At 43.7% G+C, this 19,350-nt stretch overlaps 2 protein-coding genes across 7 annotated transcripts in view; one reads left to right on the top strand and one right to left on the bottom strand.

Moving 5' to 3' along the window:
• The window catches only part of PCBP3 (poly(rC) binding protein 3), a 220,894-nt gene that overhangs the window by 175,131 nt on the left and 26,413 nt on the right, over positions 1 to 19,350 (bottom strand). The gene's annotated exons all lie outside the window — the stretch shown is intronic.
• On the top strand, positions 7,590 to 8,918 carry LOC122445440 (protein BTG3). The gene has a single exon (XM_043474626.1). It carries the CDS (start codon positions 7,718 to 7,720, stop codon positions 8,474 to 8,476), a length of 759 nt encoding a protein of 252 aa, XP_043330561.1. The 5' UTR covers positions 7,590 to 7,717; the 3' UTR covers positions 8,477 to 8,918.

Here is a 19,350-nt window from a genome sequence, read left to right as displayed (position 1 = left end):
TTAGAGGATCTAGTTTATCTGATTTCAGATATCCAGTCATCAGTACAGTGTCATATTATTATAAAGATAGACATAAAAATGAAATAGAATAGAGACTCTCAAAATAGGCCCAGCATTTATGAATTTATGATCAATTGATTTTTGATAAAGGTGCAAAGACATTTCAACGGGGAAAGTATTTCCAACAAACTGTGTCAGAAGAACTGGGTATTTATATATATATATACACACACACACACACACACACACACACACACGAACTGGGTATTTATACACACACACACACACACACACACACACACAGACTTCCCTGATGGCGTAGCAGTAAAGAATCCACCTGCCAATGCAGGCAATACGGATTCGATCCCTGGGTGGGGAAGATCCTTTGGAGAAGGAAATGTCAACCCACTCCAGTATTCTCATCAGGAAAATCCCATGGACAGAGGAGCTTGGTGGGCTACAGTTGATGGGGTCACAAAGAGTTGGACATGACTGAGCAACTAAACAACAACAACAATATATGGATGAACCTTAGTCTTTAGCTAACAAAATACATAAAGTTAACCCACATTTTAAAGCTAAATTTGTGAAACTTTTGGAAGAAAATTAAGAAAAAAAAATCTTTCTTCTTGGACTTTGGACTAGAATTTCTTAGAAACATCAATAAAAAGCAATCCATTGAAGAAAAATGGTAATTTATATTTCATCAAGATTATAAAATTCTGCTCTTTGAAAGACACTATTTATAAAATGAAAAGGCAAATAGATGGAAAAATTTCATACATATATCTGAAAAAGAACTAGTATTCAGACTATACAAAGAACTTTTTGTAACTCGATAATAAAGAAACAACCACCCGATTTAAAAAATAGCAAAACATTTCGATAGATACGTCATGAAAGACATACAAACAGCTAAGCAGCATACGAAAAACAAGCTTGTCATCAGTCCTCAGGAAAATAACTAGGACCACAGTGAGATACTAGTACCTATCATTAGTCTTTAGGAAAATAAAAATAGAGTCATGATGAGATAACCAGTACACATTTAGTAAAATGGCTAAAACAGAATGACTGGCAATAACAAGTATTGCCAGAAGTGACAGTAAACTGGAACGGTCATGTGTGGCTCCAAGGAATGTAGAATTACCTAACACCTTTGGAAAATAGGTAGATTCTTGTGAAAGCATTTCCATAGAACTTATCATTCCACCCAGTCACTCCACTCCCAGATACTTACACAAAAGAAATGATAACAAATTCTCACACAAAGACAACCACACAAATACACATAACAACTCTGCCTATAACAGCCAAAAGCTGTAAACAATCCAAATGTCTGTCCGTATGCAAAAAAAATAAAGATGTCATACAATGGAATAGTACTCAACCATAACAGAAGTAAAACAGATTTACACAGCATGGATTAATCTCAAATGCACAGATATTGAAAGAAAGAAAACAGACAAAGAAGAAGCCAGTGTGAATACTGTGTGATTCCATTCACAGGAAATTCTGGAAAAAGTGAATCACATAAGCAGTAAGATCTGAATGGAAAGGGGCACCAGAATCTTTGGGGATGATGTTCTTCACTGTGGTGGTAGTTACAAGGAATATACATATGTCAAAATTTATTCATCTGTTCACTTAAATAGATGCATTTGATTGTATGTAAATTATTCAGAGGGGATGGAGAATTCTGCCTTCTATCACACAGTTGTGGTCAGAGGAGGCCAACACTATCAATGGAACAAGATTTTTTTTTAATGGTAAGTTTCAACAACTGTATTTCTAAAACCATCAAAGCAATGAAGACTATATGAATTAAAATTCCTCACAAGGAAGAGTCCTTCTAGATATGCTAAAAATAAGCTGCTAATTCTGAACACTGGCTAAGAATCAGGCTTGGTCCAAGCAAGGGATTCTACAGGAGGAAAGAAAAATCGGCCTTGCTTTTCTGCAGCCTCAAGGCTTGCAACAGACTGGAAACTAAAGGAGTGTCCAACACAAGATCTGTTCTCCCCACAGGACAACTGCTAAGTCTGAGACTACGCAAAATGCCAGGGAACTGGGCCAGCAAGACTGACATTTCTCCCCTTGTTGTCACATGTTTAGAGGGCCAAGTCACATTACAGGAAAGGGGCCTGCAGTACATATACAATCCACCTCCCACCAAGTCATCTGCCAGACTTTGCACCCATCAGTGTGTGGCAGGAGCTCAAAATCTTCCAACTGGAATGTTCAAGGCTGAGGAGACAGGGGCCTATAAGCATTTTGGTCAAGAACCCAGGAAAGCCATTCTCAAAATCGGGGACAAACTAGAGGTTTTTAAACAATGGTCTTAGAGTCCATCTCAAGGAGCTAAAAAAGAGAGAGAGAGCAAAGTAAACCCAACATAAGTTGAAAGAAATAACGAGCAGAAATCAACAGTGTTTTTAAAAGGTAGGGAGAAAAGTATCTAAGCTAAAAGCTGGTTCTTTGGGTAGATCAACAAAATGTATAAATGTGTAGAAACTCACAGTTAGAACAATCAAGATAAAAATAATAATAAAGAGTATAAATCATCAATATCACAAGTAACAGAGGAACTATCTCTACAGATCCTTTAGACAATAAAAGAATAATAAGAGACCTTCCTGAACTACTTTAGGCAACAAATTCAACTTAAATAACTGGTAAAATTCCTTGAAAGACAGCAACTACCAAAGTTCATTCAAAAAGAAACAGATAACCTGTATAGGGCACACTGATGACATAAACCGAATTCCCAGTTAAAAACTCTAAGATTAGAGGGCCACACTAGTAAAGTCTACCAAACATTTATGAAGGAAATAGTATTAATTATACACAGACTCTTCCAGTAAACAGGAGAGAACACTTCAAATTCATTTTAAAGGCCAATATTATCTTGATACCAAAACCAGACATTATAAGAAAAAATGTACAGATCACTATCCCTCACGTAACTGGACACTACAATCTTTAAAACATTCTCAAATCAAATCCAGAAATATTTTAAAAGGAAAAAACATCACAACCAAATGAGGTTTATCCCAAGAATGCAAAGCTTGTTTAACATTTATCATGTAGTATAATTCACCATATTGACAGAATAAAGGAGAAAAACCAGATGATCATCTCAAATAAATAAATTTTGCATTTAAAATAAATGCAAAAACACCTTTGACAAAATTCAGGACCCACTGATGATAAAAATTCTAAACAAACCAGGGACCGGAAATCTCTCAGGCTACTAAGAAGTGAAAGTCGCTCAGTCGTGTCTGACTCTTTGCAACCCCATGGACTATACAGTCCAGGGACTTCTCCAGGCCAGAATACTGAAGTGGGTAGCCTTTCCCTTCTCCAGGGGATCTTTCCAACCCAGGGATTGAACCCAGGTCTCCTGCATTGCAGGCAGATTCTATACCAGCTGAGTCACAAGGGAAGCCCACCTACTAAAAGCCTACAGCTAACTTCAGATCTAAAGGTAAAATACTAAATACTTTCCTCCTAAGACCAGCAACAAACTAAGGCTGTCCACTCTCACCATTGCTATTCAGTACTGTGCTGATACCCACAACACAAAATGAACCTCAGAATTATCATGCCGAGTGAAAGAAGCCAGACAGAAAAGAGTACATGTATATGATTACATTAATTGTATCATATGTGTAATATATAATGTGTATTAATGTGTATTAATGTGTATGATTACATTAATAAAGAATACAAACTACTCTAAAAAGACAAAAAGTATCTCTGTGCTTTCCCACAACCCAGAGGAAGAGCAGGGAATGGACAGTACATGGACAGAAGGAATCTTCCGGGGTGATGGAAAGTTCCTGTCTCACAGTTGTGCACAGCTGTCAAAAGTCACCCAGCTATACACCTTAAATGGATGTAGTGTATTTTATGTGTATCATTTCTCAATAAATTTTATAAGAAAAAACTGATTTAAATGTTAATAGATAAACTGAATAAGAATTTCTATTTCTCAAAAGACATCACTAAAAGAGTGAAAGACAGGCTACCCAAATAGTAAGATGTCTGCGCTGTATATTTTAAACAAAGAATTTGTCTCCAGGATGTACAAAAACTACTACAACTTAAAAAAAGAGAGAGAAAACAAATCAAAAATGGACAGGAGACTTCAGCAAGCACTTTGCAAAAGAGGACCTTCCAATGAACAACAGTGACAAGGAAGTGCCAGTGTTCTCAGCTGTGATACTATGATTTAGAACAAGAAAGATATATTTGGTCTTCATCCCTGTTCCTGGCAAAGAGCTCCTACAGCCCTGGGAATTTCCTGAAGTGAAAGAAGGACAAGGGCACCTTTTGCCATGTTAATGAAATGACTTTGAGAAAGTCCCCAGATAATCCAGGGATGGGAGCTGATGGCCTGGGGAACCACCCACATGGTTAGGGAGCTGGACCCTTCTGGGGAGGGGAGAGGGGCTGGACACTGAGTTCAATCAGTCACCAATGGCTGATGATTCACTGAACTGCGCCTAGGTAACGAAGCCTCCACAGAAATCCAAAAGGCTGCGCTTTTGGCTTTGGAGAGCATCCGGGTGGGTGAGCACGTGGCACTGAGGGGACTGTGGTGGACCAGAGAGCAGGGGCGCTTCAAGGCCCTCTGCACCCTACAAATCTTCTATCTGACAGCTCCTTTGTAGCCTTGACAACAACTGGCAATGTAAGTAGATGTTTCTCTGAGTTCTGTGAGTCACCCTAGCAAGTTAATCAGGCCCAAGGAGGGAGTCATGGGCACCTCCGGTTTGTAGCCAGTCGGTCAGAAGCACAGGTGATAACCTGGACTTATGACTGGTGTCTGAAAGGGGACAGGGAGAGCCTGCTGACACTCAGCCCTGAGCCTGTGGAATCGGATGCCGTCTCCAAGTAGATGCTGTCATAATTGAGCTGAACTGTAGGACACACAACTGCTGTTACAGAACTGTTTGTTGGTGTGGGGAAAAGGCACATGTTATCAGCGATCAGGAAAATACAGATTAAAAGTACAAGGTACCACCAAACAACTTCAGAAAGGCCAACATTAAAGAGACAGAAACCTGCAAGTGTTGTTCAGGGTGCTGCTGCTGCTAAGTCACTTCAGTCATGTCCGACTCTGTGCGACCCCACAGATGGCAGCCCACCAGGCTCCCCCGTCCCTGGGATTCTCCAGGCAAGAACACTGGAATGGGTTGCCATTTCCTCCTCCAATGCATGAAAGTGAAAAGTGAAAGTGAAGTCGCTCAGTCGTGTCCGACTCTTCACGACCCCATGGACTGCAGCCCACCAGGCTCCTCCATCCATGGGATTTTCCAGGCAAGAGTACTGGAGTGTTGAGGGTGCAGAGCAACTTAATTCTCAGGCATCGTCGGATAGCTTGCAAACCAGCTCAACCACTTTGAAAAACTGGCAATTATCTACTAAAAATAAACAGACACCAACCCTACGACACAACAATTCCACTTCGGGTACATATGCAAGAGAAATGTATGTCTATGTTGGCCCGCAGAAACCTGTAAGAATAGTCGGAGAAGCTTTATTCTTAATAGCCCCAAACTGGGAATACCCGAATGTCCATCAGAGGAAGAGGAGGATGTGTGGTCGCACAGGAAGACCAAAGAGCCACAAACAATCGTCTACACACCTTTCTGAATTCCTGCTCCGGCACAGACTTTTTGAGAATACCCTCTCTATTGATCTCATTGTTGTCACTTTTTCCCCTTATCATAATAAAGGCTTTTCAAAAATCACGGAGATTGTTTCCCCACTGACAGTATCTTATAAGAAAGACCAAGAAAGAGCCGGTCGCTGTGACTTTATCAGACAAGCAACATAAGTTCACCTCCACGCCCTGCAAAGGGCACCTTCCCGTCCGCCCAGTGGCAGCAGAAGTGGCTGGGGGTGGACAACACCCACACTCTCGGTCACCCCGACCCTGTGCACCAGGTGCCCACCCTGCCTAGGTGCCCTCCCTGGGGGCTCCCTGTCGTCTCACAAGCTCCGCCCCAGCAGGTGTGGAGACACTTTTTTCTGTCCTAATAGTTAGAACCCAGAAGTGTAGGAGTGAAGCAGGACAGAGGTCGCCCACTGCCCACCCACCACACCTGCCCACATCCTGCCATCTCCAGGAAGCAGCTGAGACGCCCGTCCTCCCCCAGGCCTTCTTCCATCCCCCTGAAATGCCTGCCTCCCCAAAGCCCCACATCCTTCTGCTCTTCGCCAATGCCATGTGGCTGACACCCCTATGGTCCCAAGGACACATGAGTTTGTGCGCCATGCCCCAGCCAAAGTGGATCATAGGCTCCTTGGATTAAAGGAAGATGCACCCCTGTGTTTTCAGTAAACAATCTGTTGGGCTGAATTCCTAGCAGCACATCTCAGAGCCTCAGCCTGGAAAGGCCTTCTGAAGGAGAAGGGGCTTAGGGCTCACGTGATGAAAGCACATGCCAGCATATGACATGGGGAAAGAAAGAGCAACCTTTGTGAGGACTCTGGTTTGCTGCAGTGACAGTATTAATTCCAGTGGAGCGCTTGGCTAGGAATGTGGGAGTGATTAGCTCATTGCTGAAACGCTGGCGAGCGTGCTGGTTCCTGGCCTGGCCCCAGCAGAGTGTGATGTGAACATTACACGCCATCAAGCTGACTCAGAGAACAAATGACTAAGTTTCCGATAATCAAGGAGATTCTGGCTTGGCCGTTCTTCATCCTGATGCAACCTGAGTATAATGCATCGTGAGGGATGATCCGGCCAGGCCTAGAGGAAACATCCTTGGTGCGGCGTGTGTGCCCGCAGCCAGTCTGGCCTCACAGTAGGGGCACAGTGAGGAGCACTTGACTGTCTCTCTGATGCTCAAGCAGCCATTCAGAATCCTCTCTGAACAATCGTCTTCAAACCCAGGCTGTAAAACAGGTGATTCTGTTTCTAGGAGCTGTGCTATTTAAAGACCAGCCAGCTCATTAATATCAAGTGCCACAGCCCTGCGCTCCATGGAGCAACTCAGATATGGCCCACAAATGGAGGAAAATCTCCAGGCACCAAGGAAATGAAAAATGTCAGAGGGAACTAAGACGGGCACAGATCGCCTCATCTATGTCTCTGAGGAATTCGACACTACGTCTCTGGGCAGGGGTGGCCAGGGCTCTTCCAAGTGACCTGAAGGCCAACAATTTCAGGTCATTTCCCACATTGTCATTACTCCTTATTCCTTCATTCTGGAGACCATGCCTGTGTGCGTGTGTGTGTGTGTGTGCACGCACATGTGTGTGCATGTGCACATGCACATGCGCTGGGAGAAGGGCAGGTGGACAAGGGGGTTGAGACTCCTGCAAGTGACTTTAAACCAGTGAGAGGTGATGACGGCATTCAGAAAGTGAGCCAAAGTTCAAGGTGCCCTCCCTCCACTCAACTCTGGCAGAGATCTCGACCATACACCCATCTTCCTATTGGTCACTAAACACCCACCTCAGTGACACTCAGTTTCCAGAGCAAGACACAGGCATTAAGAGAGCTCAAGGGATCGCCCCGCCCCTCTTCCGGCCCGCGAGCCCCCCGCGCGTCGCTTCTGGGCCGCGTTCGCTAGCTCGCGCGCGCTAGCCAGCCCGCCCTCTCAGCGCGCGCTTGGCCGCCCGACGACGCGGGAGCCTCACAGACCGGACGAGGCTTGCAGCGCTCATTACCACCAAGCGCCAGTCCGCTAAGGCGGGGAAAATGAAGAACGAAATTGCTGCTGTAGTCTTCTTTTTCACAAGACTAGTTCGAAAGCATGATAAATTGAAAAAAGAAGCGGTCGAGAGGTTTGCTGAGAAATTGACCCTAATACTTCAAGAAAAATATAAAAATCACTGGTATCCAGAAAAACCATCAAAAGGACAAGCCTACAGATGCATTCGTGTCAATAAGTTTCAGAGGGTTGATCCTGATGTCCTGAAAGCCTGTGAGAACAGCTGCATCTTGTACAGTGACCTAGGCTTGCCAAAGGAACTAACTCTCTGGGTGGACCCGTGTGAGGTGTGCTGTAGGTATGGAGAGAAAAATAATGCATTTATTGTTGCCAGTTTTGAAAATGAGGATGAGAACAAGGATGAGATTTCCAAGAAAGTTACCAGGGCCCTTGATAAGGTTACCTCTGATTATCATTCAGGATCCTCTTCTTCAGATGAAGAAACATGTAAGGAAGTGGAAGTGAAACCGAATTCTGTGGCTGCGACCCCCAGCCCTGTATACCAGATTTCAGAATTGATATTCCCACCTCTTCCAATGTGGCACCCGTTGCCCAGAAAAAAGCCAATGATGTATCGAGGGAATGGCAATCAAAGTCACTACCCTCCTCCCATTCCATTTGGTTATCCAAATCAGGGACGGAAGAATAAACCATATCGCCCAATTCCAGTAACATGGGTACCTCCTCCTGGAATGCATTGTGACCGCAATCACTGGATTAATCCTCACATGTTAGCACCTCACTAGCTGCTTTTGTCTGTTGGTGTCATGTTGAGAGAAGGTAGAATAAGCCTGACTACATATTAAAAGTTCATACTTAAAGTAGTAAAGTTAGATGGGCTAAACCATCAAACTTATTTTTATAGAGAAGTTATTAAGAATAATCTTTTCTTAAAAATATATATGCACTTTAGATATATTGATATAGTTTGAGAAACTTCATAAAAGTTAGTCAAGTGCCTGAGTTTTTAATATTAAACTTGAGTATTTATATATTGTGCATCAGCTCTGTTGCTTATGAGGATACTGTAGGAGTGGATGATCTGTTCTAGCACCTTTGAGCATTTACTTTATGGAAAGTATGTAAGTTATTTATATACATGGAAATCTATTTTATGTCGTTGTTTAGAAGAATTGCATAAAATCATGTAGTTGCAAATAAAAAGTAGTTTGAGGCAAAAAAAAAAAAGAAGAGAGCTCAAGGGCACGTAGGGCTTATCATATTGGGGACAGGAGACCAGGTTTCGGACTTCATTTCTCCAGCAAGGATCTGGGGACAGGAGCCACTTGTGACAGTGACGGTACTCCCAGGAGGCACTTCTGCTCTGAGATGGGAGAGCTGAACCAGGTAAGATTTCTCAGAAACCCGGGAATAGTATTAAATCTATGGTCAATGATGCCCTGAGGCCCTGCAAAATCCTGTCTTTTTAGAAAGATTCAATCATGTTTAACATGTTCTAGATAATAAATTAGAAACTTAATCTTAGGGTTTAAAATTTTTTTCTGATGTTCTGGGAACTGGAAGGGAAATGCAATTAATCAGAATTCCCTACTCCCCAATTTTCATTAGAAGAAGCGTTACTGTTCTTTCCACTAAGAGCAGCCCAGAGTCATTACCCAGGGAGAGGTGTTGAGGCAGAGCCAGGGTGAGCACAGAACACCTCCACACCCCAGGCACTGCCCCCAGCAGCGATGACCACCCGGTGACTGGGTGGCACGCTTCTCCACCTTTGTTCCACTACTGGCACCCAGGAACCACAAGGGAGCCAGCCAACAGCTTCCTTCCTGACACCAGGCAGTGAGATGTGCACTCTGTCCAGGGGACCTAAGCCGCCAGACCCAGGGTCATTCCCTCTTCCTCAGTCACCCAGACCCTCTGCAGAGCAGTGGCTGCAGCCAGGCACAACTTTCCTACCTCCTCTATCCTTGATCTTCTCACACAGCTTTCAGCTAAAAACTTGTCCTACCCACCCTCTCTCCCTCATAAATTACTGGAGAAATAAGTCCTTTAGCACCAGAAAAAAAACTATCTATAATACCTTTGGTCTCCCTCCTAGTATGCAGCACAGAGGTGTATACCCCACTAGAAATGCTGGTGCTAATAAATGCTGTGTGTAACTGAATCCCCTGGGGAGACAGATTTCCCATCACAGAGCAGAAGCGCCTGTAGGGCTTTTGTCTTTTTTCTGTTAGAGAAGAAAGCCTTTATTTCCTTATTTCACAAATAAACTTGGCTCAGTTGGTTGCTTTTGTAGGGCTTTTGTCTTGAAAATCAAATTCTGATGTCAATTTCTGAAATTATTTATAATATGAAAGTTGAATCTCTTAGTTTCTTTCCAGTGTCAATCTTCCAGTTGAACCCACTTTCCTATTAGCATTCACCTAAAAACAAACAAACGGAGAACTCTGCCTTCTCTCTGACTCGGCGCTTGGTAACAGCTATCACCTCCGAGGCACAGCTGCGTTTCCATGCAGGCACCACAGTTCCCGACAACACCACACCGGCGGTTCTCAAGTTTTTGGGACTCAGGACCCCTTGTAGCCTGCCAGGCTCCTCTGTGCATGGGATTCTCCAAGCAAGAATACTGGAGTCGGTAGCCATGCCCTCTCCAGGGGCTCTTCCCGACCCAGCGATCAAACCTGGGTATCCTGCATTGCAGGCAGATTCTTTACCATCTGAGCTACCAGGAAGGCCCTATTTTTTAAATGGATTCTATTGATTATTGATATTTCCTTGAAATTAGCACAGAGATTTGAAAATTATTTACTCGGTAATTCATTTACAATGAATAATAAGCCCATTACATAATAACAAAAACAACAGTTTTTAATAAAAATAACTATATTTTCCAAACCAAAATAAATTAGTGAGAAGCATTTCTGGAACTATTTAATGTCAGGATTAATAGAAGACAGTTGGATTGCCACACCTGCTTCTGTATTCAATCTGTTGTGAAATGCTGTTTTGATTAAAATATGTGAAAAAAGCCCATCCTCACCCAGACATGTGCCTGAAAACAGGAGTATTTACATAGGCTTATCAGATCATCACAGATATTCTTCAATATGACATCGAAACTTGGCAAGTGGTCATTTCTTAAAGGCTACTTTGCAACATGGAATTTGAACCCCATCAATAAACTTTTATTCACAGTAAAACTCATTCTTTATCAATCTTGCACCCTAAACATATACTTCACCCATGCATGGCTGGCGTGGCATCATGCATTAGGCAAATACTGGCTCACTGAGTTACAGGGTCTTCGTTAACACATTTCAGTATAAAATGCCAAACAATCACATTTGTTAACATCACCACTGAGTTCATCCGAAACATCTTTAAGTATTGGGAAGCTGTCGAGCTCACTAAGTCAGACACAAGTTTTCAAAATTCTAATTTTTGCCTGAAAACTCAAATTTTGTCAGTTGCGACAAATACCGGCAGTTATTTCCTTTGAAGTCACAGTCTCACTTAGTTAAATTTTCAGACATTGTCTGCCAAAAACACAAATCTGCATAACCATGGTTTGTCTGTCAGTTATTCTTTAAAGCAAAAACAGTGTTCCACGAGCAGTTCAGCTATCCACCCAAAAAAAGCACCAGTGCTTTTCCTCGAAACAGTTGTTGTGATTCCATTTGCAGACACACATTATGCAAACCCCCAGTCTGTCTCTCCAAACATGTAAAAGACGTGAGCTCAAGAGTCAAGACTTCGTTAGATTAATAAATCTTACTGCTTCATTAAGGACACTGCTCTGTGTATAAGCGGCTCTCTGGAGGCAGCGGCAGTGCTGAAGGACTCGGTCACTGAGAGCCCAGGGCCTGGCCTCAAGGCCGCTCAGGCGCCAGCAGTGTGCCTGCCCTCACTTTTCTGCCATCAGCTCAGATGTCAACACTGTGAGAAAGGAACTCCCCTTATGAACACAGTTTTGACCTCACGAACCCCTGAAAGGGTCTCCAAGAGCCTTGAACGTCCATAGACACAGGTTCCATTGCCGTCCTGTAGGTGCTGGGGGCCCGACAAGGGGCTTGGGGTCTCAGGTTGGCTGGCCTTCATGGGCAAAGCAACAGGCCTATGGCGACGGTCCTGAGCCTGAGCCTAATGGGAGGTGGGGGTAACTGAGATCCCCGCGACCACTCACCAGAGAGCCCTTGCCTCAGTGTGAAATTTAATCCTCTGCTCAGTACGGGCTCGAGACCCGCTTCCAGCTCAGCATTCCCCTCAGTGCTTTGCCTAATGGATGCTGCGGATGACAGTGCAGGGCCTCGCCCTTGGTGGAACCCAACCAAGCCGGGCCTGTCTGGAGGGTACACCCACCTGACTCAGATCTGACCACAGGCATACAGTCTTGGCCAAGAACCCTGGCCTCACCAAACTGACCCCACAACCCCAGCTCCAGGTGTTTCCTCCTGGGTCTGAAGGACAGGGCTGACAGCCAGGCTCCTCTTACACGTCTGAGAGAACATGGCCTCAGCCCCGCCAGATGGGAGAGACCCTAGAGGCCTAGTCACAGAGTGCTTCACAGTGGGGATACTCCACCAGTTCTCAGGCTGTCCCATCCACCCAGGAGAAGCTGTGCCCAGAAGCTGCAGTGCTGCCCAGAGCAAAAAAAAGAGAAATGACCGGCACGGTTTGGGGTGTATCTAAGAGCAAGAAGCCCCTCAGAGCCAAGCGTGCCAGGGAGAGAGTGCTGTGTCCCCAGGGGCCAGAGTCCAGCTTCAGGAACTCCAAGAAGTAGGGAAGTGAGGTGGCGGGAGCCAAGGTCACAGCCCCTGTGGGGACCTGTGGTCCACATGCCACCCCAGTGCCCTGAGATAAAATAACTACTACACCTCTGTCAAGCTTCCCTGGTGGCTCAGACAGTAAACAATCTTCCTGCAATGCAGAAGACCAGGGTTCGATCCCTGGGTCAGGAAGATCCCCCAGGGGAAAGGAATGGCAACCCACTCCAGTATTCTTGACTGGAGAATTCCATGGACAGAAGAGCCTGCAAAAAGTTGGACACAACTGAGCAACAAACACACACACCTCTGTCAACGTCAATCTCCATGCTTATCACATGGTAATACATGAATTTGAAAAGACCATTAAATGAAAAGTCTCAATTTCCTAAGTGGACCTACAGAAGTAGAGCTACCTCATGATTAGCAATTTCTCAGTAAGCAACATAACCTATTTCACTATTTGTCTGTTTAATTAATGAGGTAATCTATCAAGTCTAGGAAATTCAGCAACAGCTTAATCATAAGGGGTTATGGAAGGCGTCAGTAAGAAACATGGCTCTGTTACAAAATCTCATCTGTTTAAAATTCCATGAAAACTCAAACTACCAGTCCAGGACACAAAGTCTTGTGGGCGATTATTAACTGTGTCGTACCACAGATAGTTGAAAGCTGCACTCTGAATGAAGCATCACTACTCTGGACTATTTCTTATTTGCTTAAGGACAATTGTGAATAGAGCTCAGAAATCCCTGGAAAAGCACCCAATTCAATAAAAGTCACAGAAGGACAGGCCCGCTGCCCTCCTCACTCTGAGGTGCTGTAAATTTCCAAGGCTGGATTGGGTATATTATGGTAGGCGCGCTTGGCCTCAGAGGATGAACTTAGTTTGCCAATAAATTATTTACCCCCAAAAGTACTTCAGGATGAAATAATAATGCCTTTTCCACCCAGAGAGTTTCACTATTGAACATGCGTGCACATCAGTCATCTCATTTCGCCTCCACAAGAGAAGCTCCCAAGAGAACACAGGCCAGGTACTAACATGCCCCTTTCTGCAAAACAGAGACAGACTCAGAGCAGGGGTGAGGGGTGGGGGTGGGGGGCAGTAGGGGGAGGGTGCCCACCAGAGAGAAGGGGGAGGGTGCCCTGTGCGTCTCCGACACCACTGCAGCTTGGTTTCAAAGTGGTTTTCTTCACTGATTTTATTTATCTTATTTATATCCCAATTTAGTCCCAAAACTGAAACGTCTAATTTTTTCTTCTCATAAGAAATCAGAAATGTCTTGATTTCCCAATGTGAATACAGCTAAACGCAAGAAAAAGATGAAATACCAACAGTGTGCCCTTATAATGTCTGCCTAGAAAATCGCCACGAACATATGGCTTCACATCCAAGTAGTGCAGAAGCAGAGAACAGAAAATGGCTCAAATAATCCCCAAAGAAAGAGTTTAAATCTGAGATTTTCCTCTTTTAAAATCTCTCTCATTAAATACATATTTCAACAGAGATGAATTAGGATGCAACTGGCTTCTTTGAAAAGGGGTGATGCTGTAATAAAAATGGGGGTCAGGCAGCTGGAGATGAGGAAGCCCTATTTTACGTGCTGCAGAGCAGTAGCCATCTGAAGGCAGACCACACTCACACACAGCCTCCACTCAGGGACAGAGGGAAAAAGACTGCCAGCAGGTTGGGTGACCGTCACTCGCTCTGCCAAAACAGGCATCACAGAAGAGAAGAGCTTAGGAAAACTGGCTGACTTGTGAGAGAGACAGGAAAGCACCCCGAGACAAGTTGGGAAACCTGGGCCTCACCTTGTGGGAAAAGCCTCCCCCTCTGCACCCCAAGAGTAAGACATAAGACTGAAACTGTTTTGAGACACATGTCCTCCTTGGTCAATCAGAGGGCTCCACGGTACACACAGATCAGACAGGAGGGTTCCTCTCCCACCCACAGTCACGAGCAGAAAGACATAGGCACAAGAAAGCAAAGATAATAACCAGGCCAGAGGGGCACAGCTAAGAAAGAATTCAGGGTGTAGGGACTGGCACATGGAAGGCAGTCAGATCAGAAGCTACGAGAACTGGGGGGAATTCTACTGCCAAAGAAGCACGAGCCAAAGAAAGTCAGTGACTGTTGTAAAACCATCCCCAGCCTCCAAATTCCACAAGCAGAAGCAAGCTCTGAACCCTGGGCAGATCCCACCCCTCAAGGAAGAGATCTTCCCCAAGGCTCCAGGTACTGCGCCTGCAGAGGACAAGGACAAGGAAAAGCCTTCTGAGGTCAGGGCAAGCAGTCTGGGAGGACACTCCTGGGAGAGGTAAGAGAATCAGATGAGGCCACAGCAGAAGCAGAACGGATCAAGACAAGAGCACGCCATCATCACATCAGAGCATACCCCAAACAGGAACCTTGGCCGTGCCCCAAAACACCGCCCATGGCCTCTCGCAGCCAACACTGGGGAGGGAGGGCAGCTTCCTGAGCCTCGCCCTAGGTCACTCTGCCTTAGATTTGTTAAGACATTCATGGATAAAATGTCCCTGCTTACTGACAGCACCCTCCTCTCCTGGACTCTCCCCAAAGCACCCAAAGCCCAAATCCTATAACAGATTCTTGCTGCCACCCTCACTTTGATACCTCACAGTTCCCCATGGTGCATGGTCCCAACTGTTCCATCGCAGATGCCAGGTGAGTTCCTGGTGGCCTCTGCCTCATAGTCCTTGACAGACACCTTCATGATATCTGCTGACAGGGGGTCACTCGTGCATTGGACCAAGGACTGATTTTATCTTCCAGTTCCCCCCTTTCAAACGGGAGGTTTTTTCCCATAGTAATTGTCAATGGTTTGGCTCCATTATGGTACAGTGTTAGCAGCAGAAAACCTGTATGTTAGCTCAGTCACTGAACCTCAAGAGCCGTATCTGGCTTTGAGTATCTCCCTGGAGAAGATGAGTGTAATACAGCTGGAAAAGAAGAATATGCACAGATGCTTCAGGGCCAAGCAGAAGGACTGAAGCAGAGGTGAGTGTCCACCAAACAGACATGCAGCTGCTAACCATGGACAACACTTTGTCCACCTTGATACCTGCACTGAAGCAGGCCACATGACTAGCTCTCCCCAGTGAAACATCTACAGTTACCCTCCATGTCATGTCCAGGCCAACATGGGTGAGAAGCATATTGTGTGTCCTCCGCACCATGCTCCCCATCTGCCAGTCGGACAAAAAGAAAGTTCAGGCCCTAGACGGTGCTATCAACCTAGCAGAAGCAGAACCAGAGCAGCCAGAGCCAGGCCCCAGTCACCATGTGGAGGAAAGCTGATCCCTGGCAAGGAACACCCACAGTGGACGGTTACACGAAGGGGAAGTGATGCTCTGTGTAAGGTCCTGATATTTGGAAGGGATTATTTTTTGGGGGGGAGGGGTTAACATTTCTTTTTATTGGAGGATAATTTCTTTACAGTGTTGTGGTGGTCTCTGCCATGCATGCATCAATACAAATCAGTCATAATTATATTTATATCCCCTCCCTCTTGAGCCTCCCTCCTCACTGGGAGTTTTATTATGGATGCTGAAGTTACCTGAAATAATCCAGAAATCAGGGGCTACAGGTACTGAGAAACCAGCCTTCAACTTGTGCTGGAAGCACAAAGGGATAAACCCTAAGGTGGAAAAGTCCTGAAAAGCAAGCCGGCCCTCTCATGTACTGGTGCCTTGTTTTGCTCACCTGGTTGGCATCAGGCCTGCACTGGGATTAGGGTGACTTCTTTAAGAGTAAGGAGCCTTAGGGACTCCCCTGGTGGTTCCGTGGTTAAGACTCCATACTTCCAATGCAGTGGGGAGTGGTTGGGGAACTAGAACACACATGCTGTGTGGTACAGCTAAAAAAATAAATAAGTTGCTAAAAAAAAAGTATGAAGAACCTTAGCAATAACAAAAGAAAGCCTGTCCAAAAATAATACAATCATCCTAGGTCTCAAATTATTCCTCAAAATAATTCTGCAAATACAATGTCTAGTACATGCAAAGAAATTAGACACCATGAGCAAGAACAACATAAATCACAGGAAACAAAAACAGACCCACAAAGACATGAGAAGTCAGAATTATCCAACACAGATTCTAAAAACCTACCCTTGCAATAATGTAAAAACAAACAGCCCCGTGAAAAAATGGGAAAAAGACTTGAACAGACATTTCTCTAAAGAAGATATATCAAGGGTCAATAAGCATACAAGAAGACGTACAACACTATTCATCATAAGAGAAATGCGGATCAAAGCCATGGTGAGATGTCACTGCATGCCCACTAGGATAATCAAAAAAACAGAAAATAACGAGATGGTGAGGATGTGGAGACAATGGAACCCTATACACTGTTGATGAGAATGTAAACTGCTACCACTGCAGTGGAAAATGCTATAACAGTTCCTCAAAAAATTCAACACATAATTATCACATAATCCAACAACTCCATTTCTGGAAATATGGAAATATGCCCAAAAGAAGTGAAGAGAAGAAAAAAAAAGTATGAAGTCACTCAGTTGTGTCCAACACTTTGAGACCCCATGGACTGTAGCCTACCAGGCTCCTCCATCCATGGGATTTTCCAGGCAAGAATACTGGAGTGGGTTGCCATTTCCTTCTCCACAAGAAGTGAAAGCAGGGACTTAAACAGATACTTTACAACCACGGTTAATGGTATTATTCACTATAGTCAAAAGGCAGAAGCAAACCAGGTGTCTGTTATAAAATGAATGGATAAACAAATGGTAGTTTACCCATAAAATGGAATATTATTCAGTCTTAAAAAGGAAGGAAAATCTGACATATGCTACGAAATGTTTGAACCTTGAAGACATTCACTGGCTAAGTGAAATAAGCCAGTCACAAAAGGACAAAACTCTTTGATTCCACTTTTGAGGTACCTAAACAAGTCAAATTCATAGAGACAGAAAGTAGGATGGCAGTTTCCAGGGGACTGGAAGAGGAGATTACTGTTTAATAGGGACAGAGGGCTTCCCTGGTGTCTCATCTGCCTGCAATGAGGGAGACCTGAGTTTGATCCCTGGGTCAGGAAGATACCCTGGAGAAGGAAACGGCAACCCACTCCAGTACTCTTGCCTGGAAAATTCCATGGATGGAGGAGCCTGGTAGGCTACAATCCATAGGGTCACAAAGAGTTGGACATGACTGAGCGACTTCACTTTCTTTCTTTTCAGTTTTGCAAGATGAAAAATGTTCTAGAGAAGGATGGTGGCGATAACTGCATAGCAATGTGAATGTACTTAAATCACAGAACTATACATTTCAAATGTAAATTTTATATATGTTTTTACTACAACAAAGAAACACTACGTTCTGTAGAAGAGTGCCAGTTCCTCAAAAATGTAAATGTAAAATTACCGTTTGATCCAGCAATTCCACTTCTGGATATATATCCCAAATAAGTGAAAATAGGTCTTGAAGATATATCTGTACATCTATAGTCATAGCAGTATTATTCACAAAGGCTAAAATGTGGCAGCAACCCAAGTGTTCATTGACATTTTAAACAGATAAGCAAATATGATATATACATACAATGGAATATTATTCACCCTTAAAAAGAGATGGAATTTCTGGCACATGCTACATTGGATGAACCTTGAAAACATTATGCTAAGTAAAACAATTCAGTCACAAAAAGATAAATACTATATGATTCTACTTACATGAGGTACCTTAAAGTATCTCATAAATCAGAGAGACAGAAAGTAGAACAAATCAAAGGTGGTTGCAAGGGCTGAGAGAGAAGGGGAATGGGAATTCTTATTTATTAGGTACAGACTTTCAGTTTTACAAGATCAAAAAATTTATGAAGATGGATGGAGGTGATGGTCCCACAACATGATAAATGTATATAATAGCACTAAACTGTGTATTTTACTACACTTGAAAAATAGGAAAAAAACAAAAAAACAAGGAAAAGACACTACACTTGCTATGGTCAAAAACACAAATGAGAGATTAGGAGCTATAAAAAGTAACTCAGTTTCGATCTTTTTTAATCTAGAACTAAAAATTTTTTAAATCATGAATGGGATTTAAAGTAGATTAGGTGCTACTAAAAGGAGAACTGGTAACTGGAAACTATATCAGAAGCAAATATTCAAATGAAAGCATGAGCAGACCAGAATCTGAGAAATCTAAACGACAGGGCCTGAGCACACATGGTGAAAAACACGACTGGAGTCCCGGAAAGCCAAGAGAGAGAAGATAAGACAGAAGCCAAATCTGAAGATAACAGCAGTGAATGTTCCAGACTTATGAAGACATCATGCCATAACAGATACAAGAAGGCAACATGGTTGGGGGTGGGGGGCAGGGTGTCATGCATGGAACTTAATCAAACTACATAAACCTAAGGCCAATGAGAAAATCCTCTAAAAGCAATGGGAAATGTGCAGATTACATCTGGAGAAATAGCAGCTACATTGACTACTGACTTCTGAACAACAAAAATAAAACCCAGACTCAGTGGAAAGAAATTTCTAATGTGCTGAAAGAAAATAATGCTAACATAAAATTCAACATACAAGAAAAGATTCTTTAAAGAATAAAAGTGAAAGAGTGATATTCATGAAAATAGGAAAGGAAAGACCTCCCCCAAAAATTAACTCTTCAGTAAATGCAATGAAAGTACAAAAAAAAAAAAAAAAAAAAACACAACTGTCAGATTCAACTTTTTCAGAAATCTGAGAGTTTAACCCGAGGTTTTGGAGAAGGAAATGGCAACCCACTCCAGTATTCTTGCCTAGAGATTCCTGTGGACAGAGGAGCCTGACGGGCTGCCATCTATGGGGTTGCACAGAGTCAGACACAACTGAAGCGACTTAGCAGCAGCAACCTGAGGTTTG

The sequence above is a fragment of the Cervus canadensis genome, chromosome 7 (genome assembly GCF_019320065.1).
Source record: "Cervus canadensis isolate Bull #8, Minnesota chromosome 7, ASM1932006v1, whole genome shotgun sequence".
Classification (NCBI taxonomy): Eukaryota; Metazoa; Chordata; class Mammalia; order Artiodactyla; family Cervidae; genus Cervus; species Cervus canadensis.
Note: the sequence above shows the minus strand (reverse complement) of the source record. Positions and strands in the feature narration are given on the sequence as shown.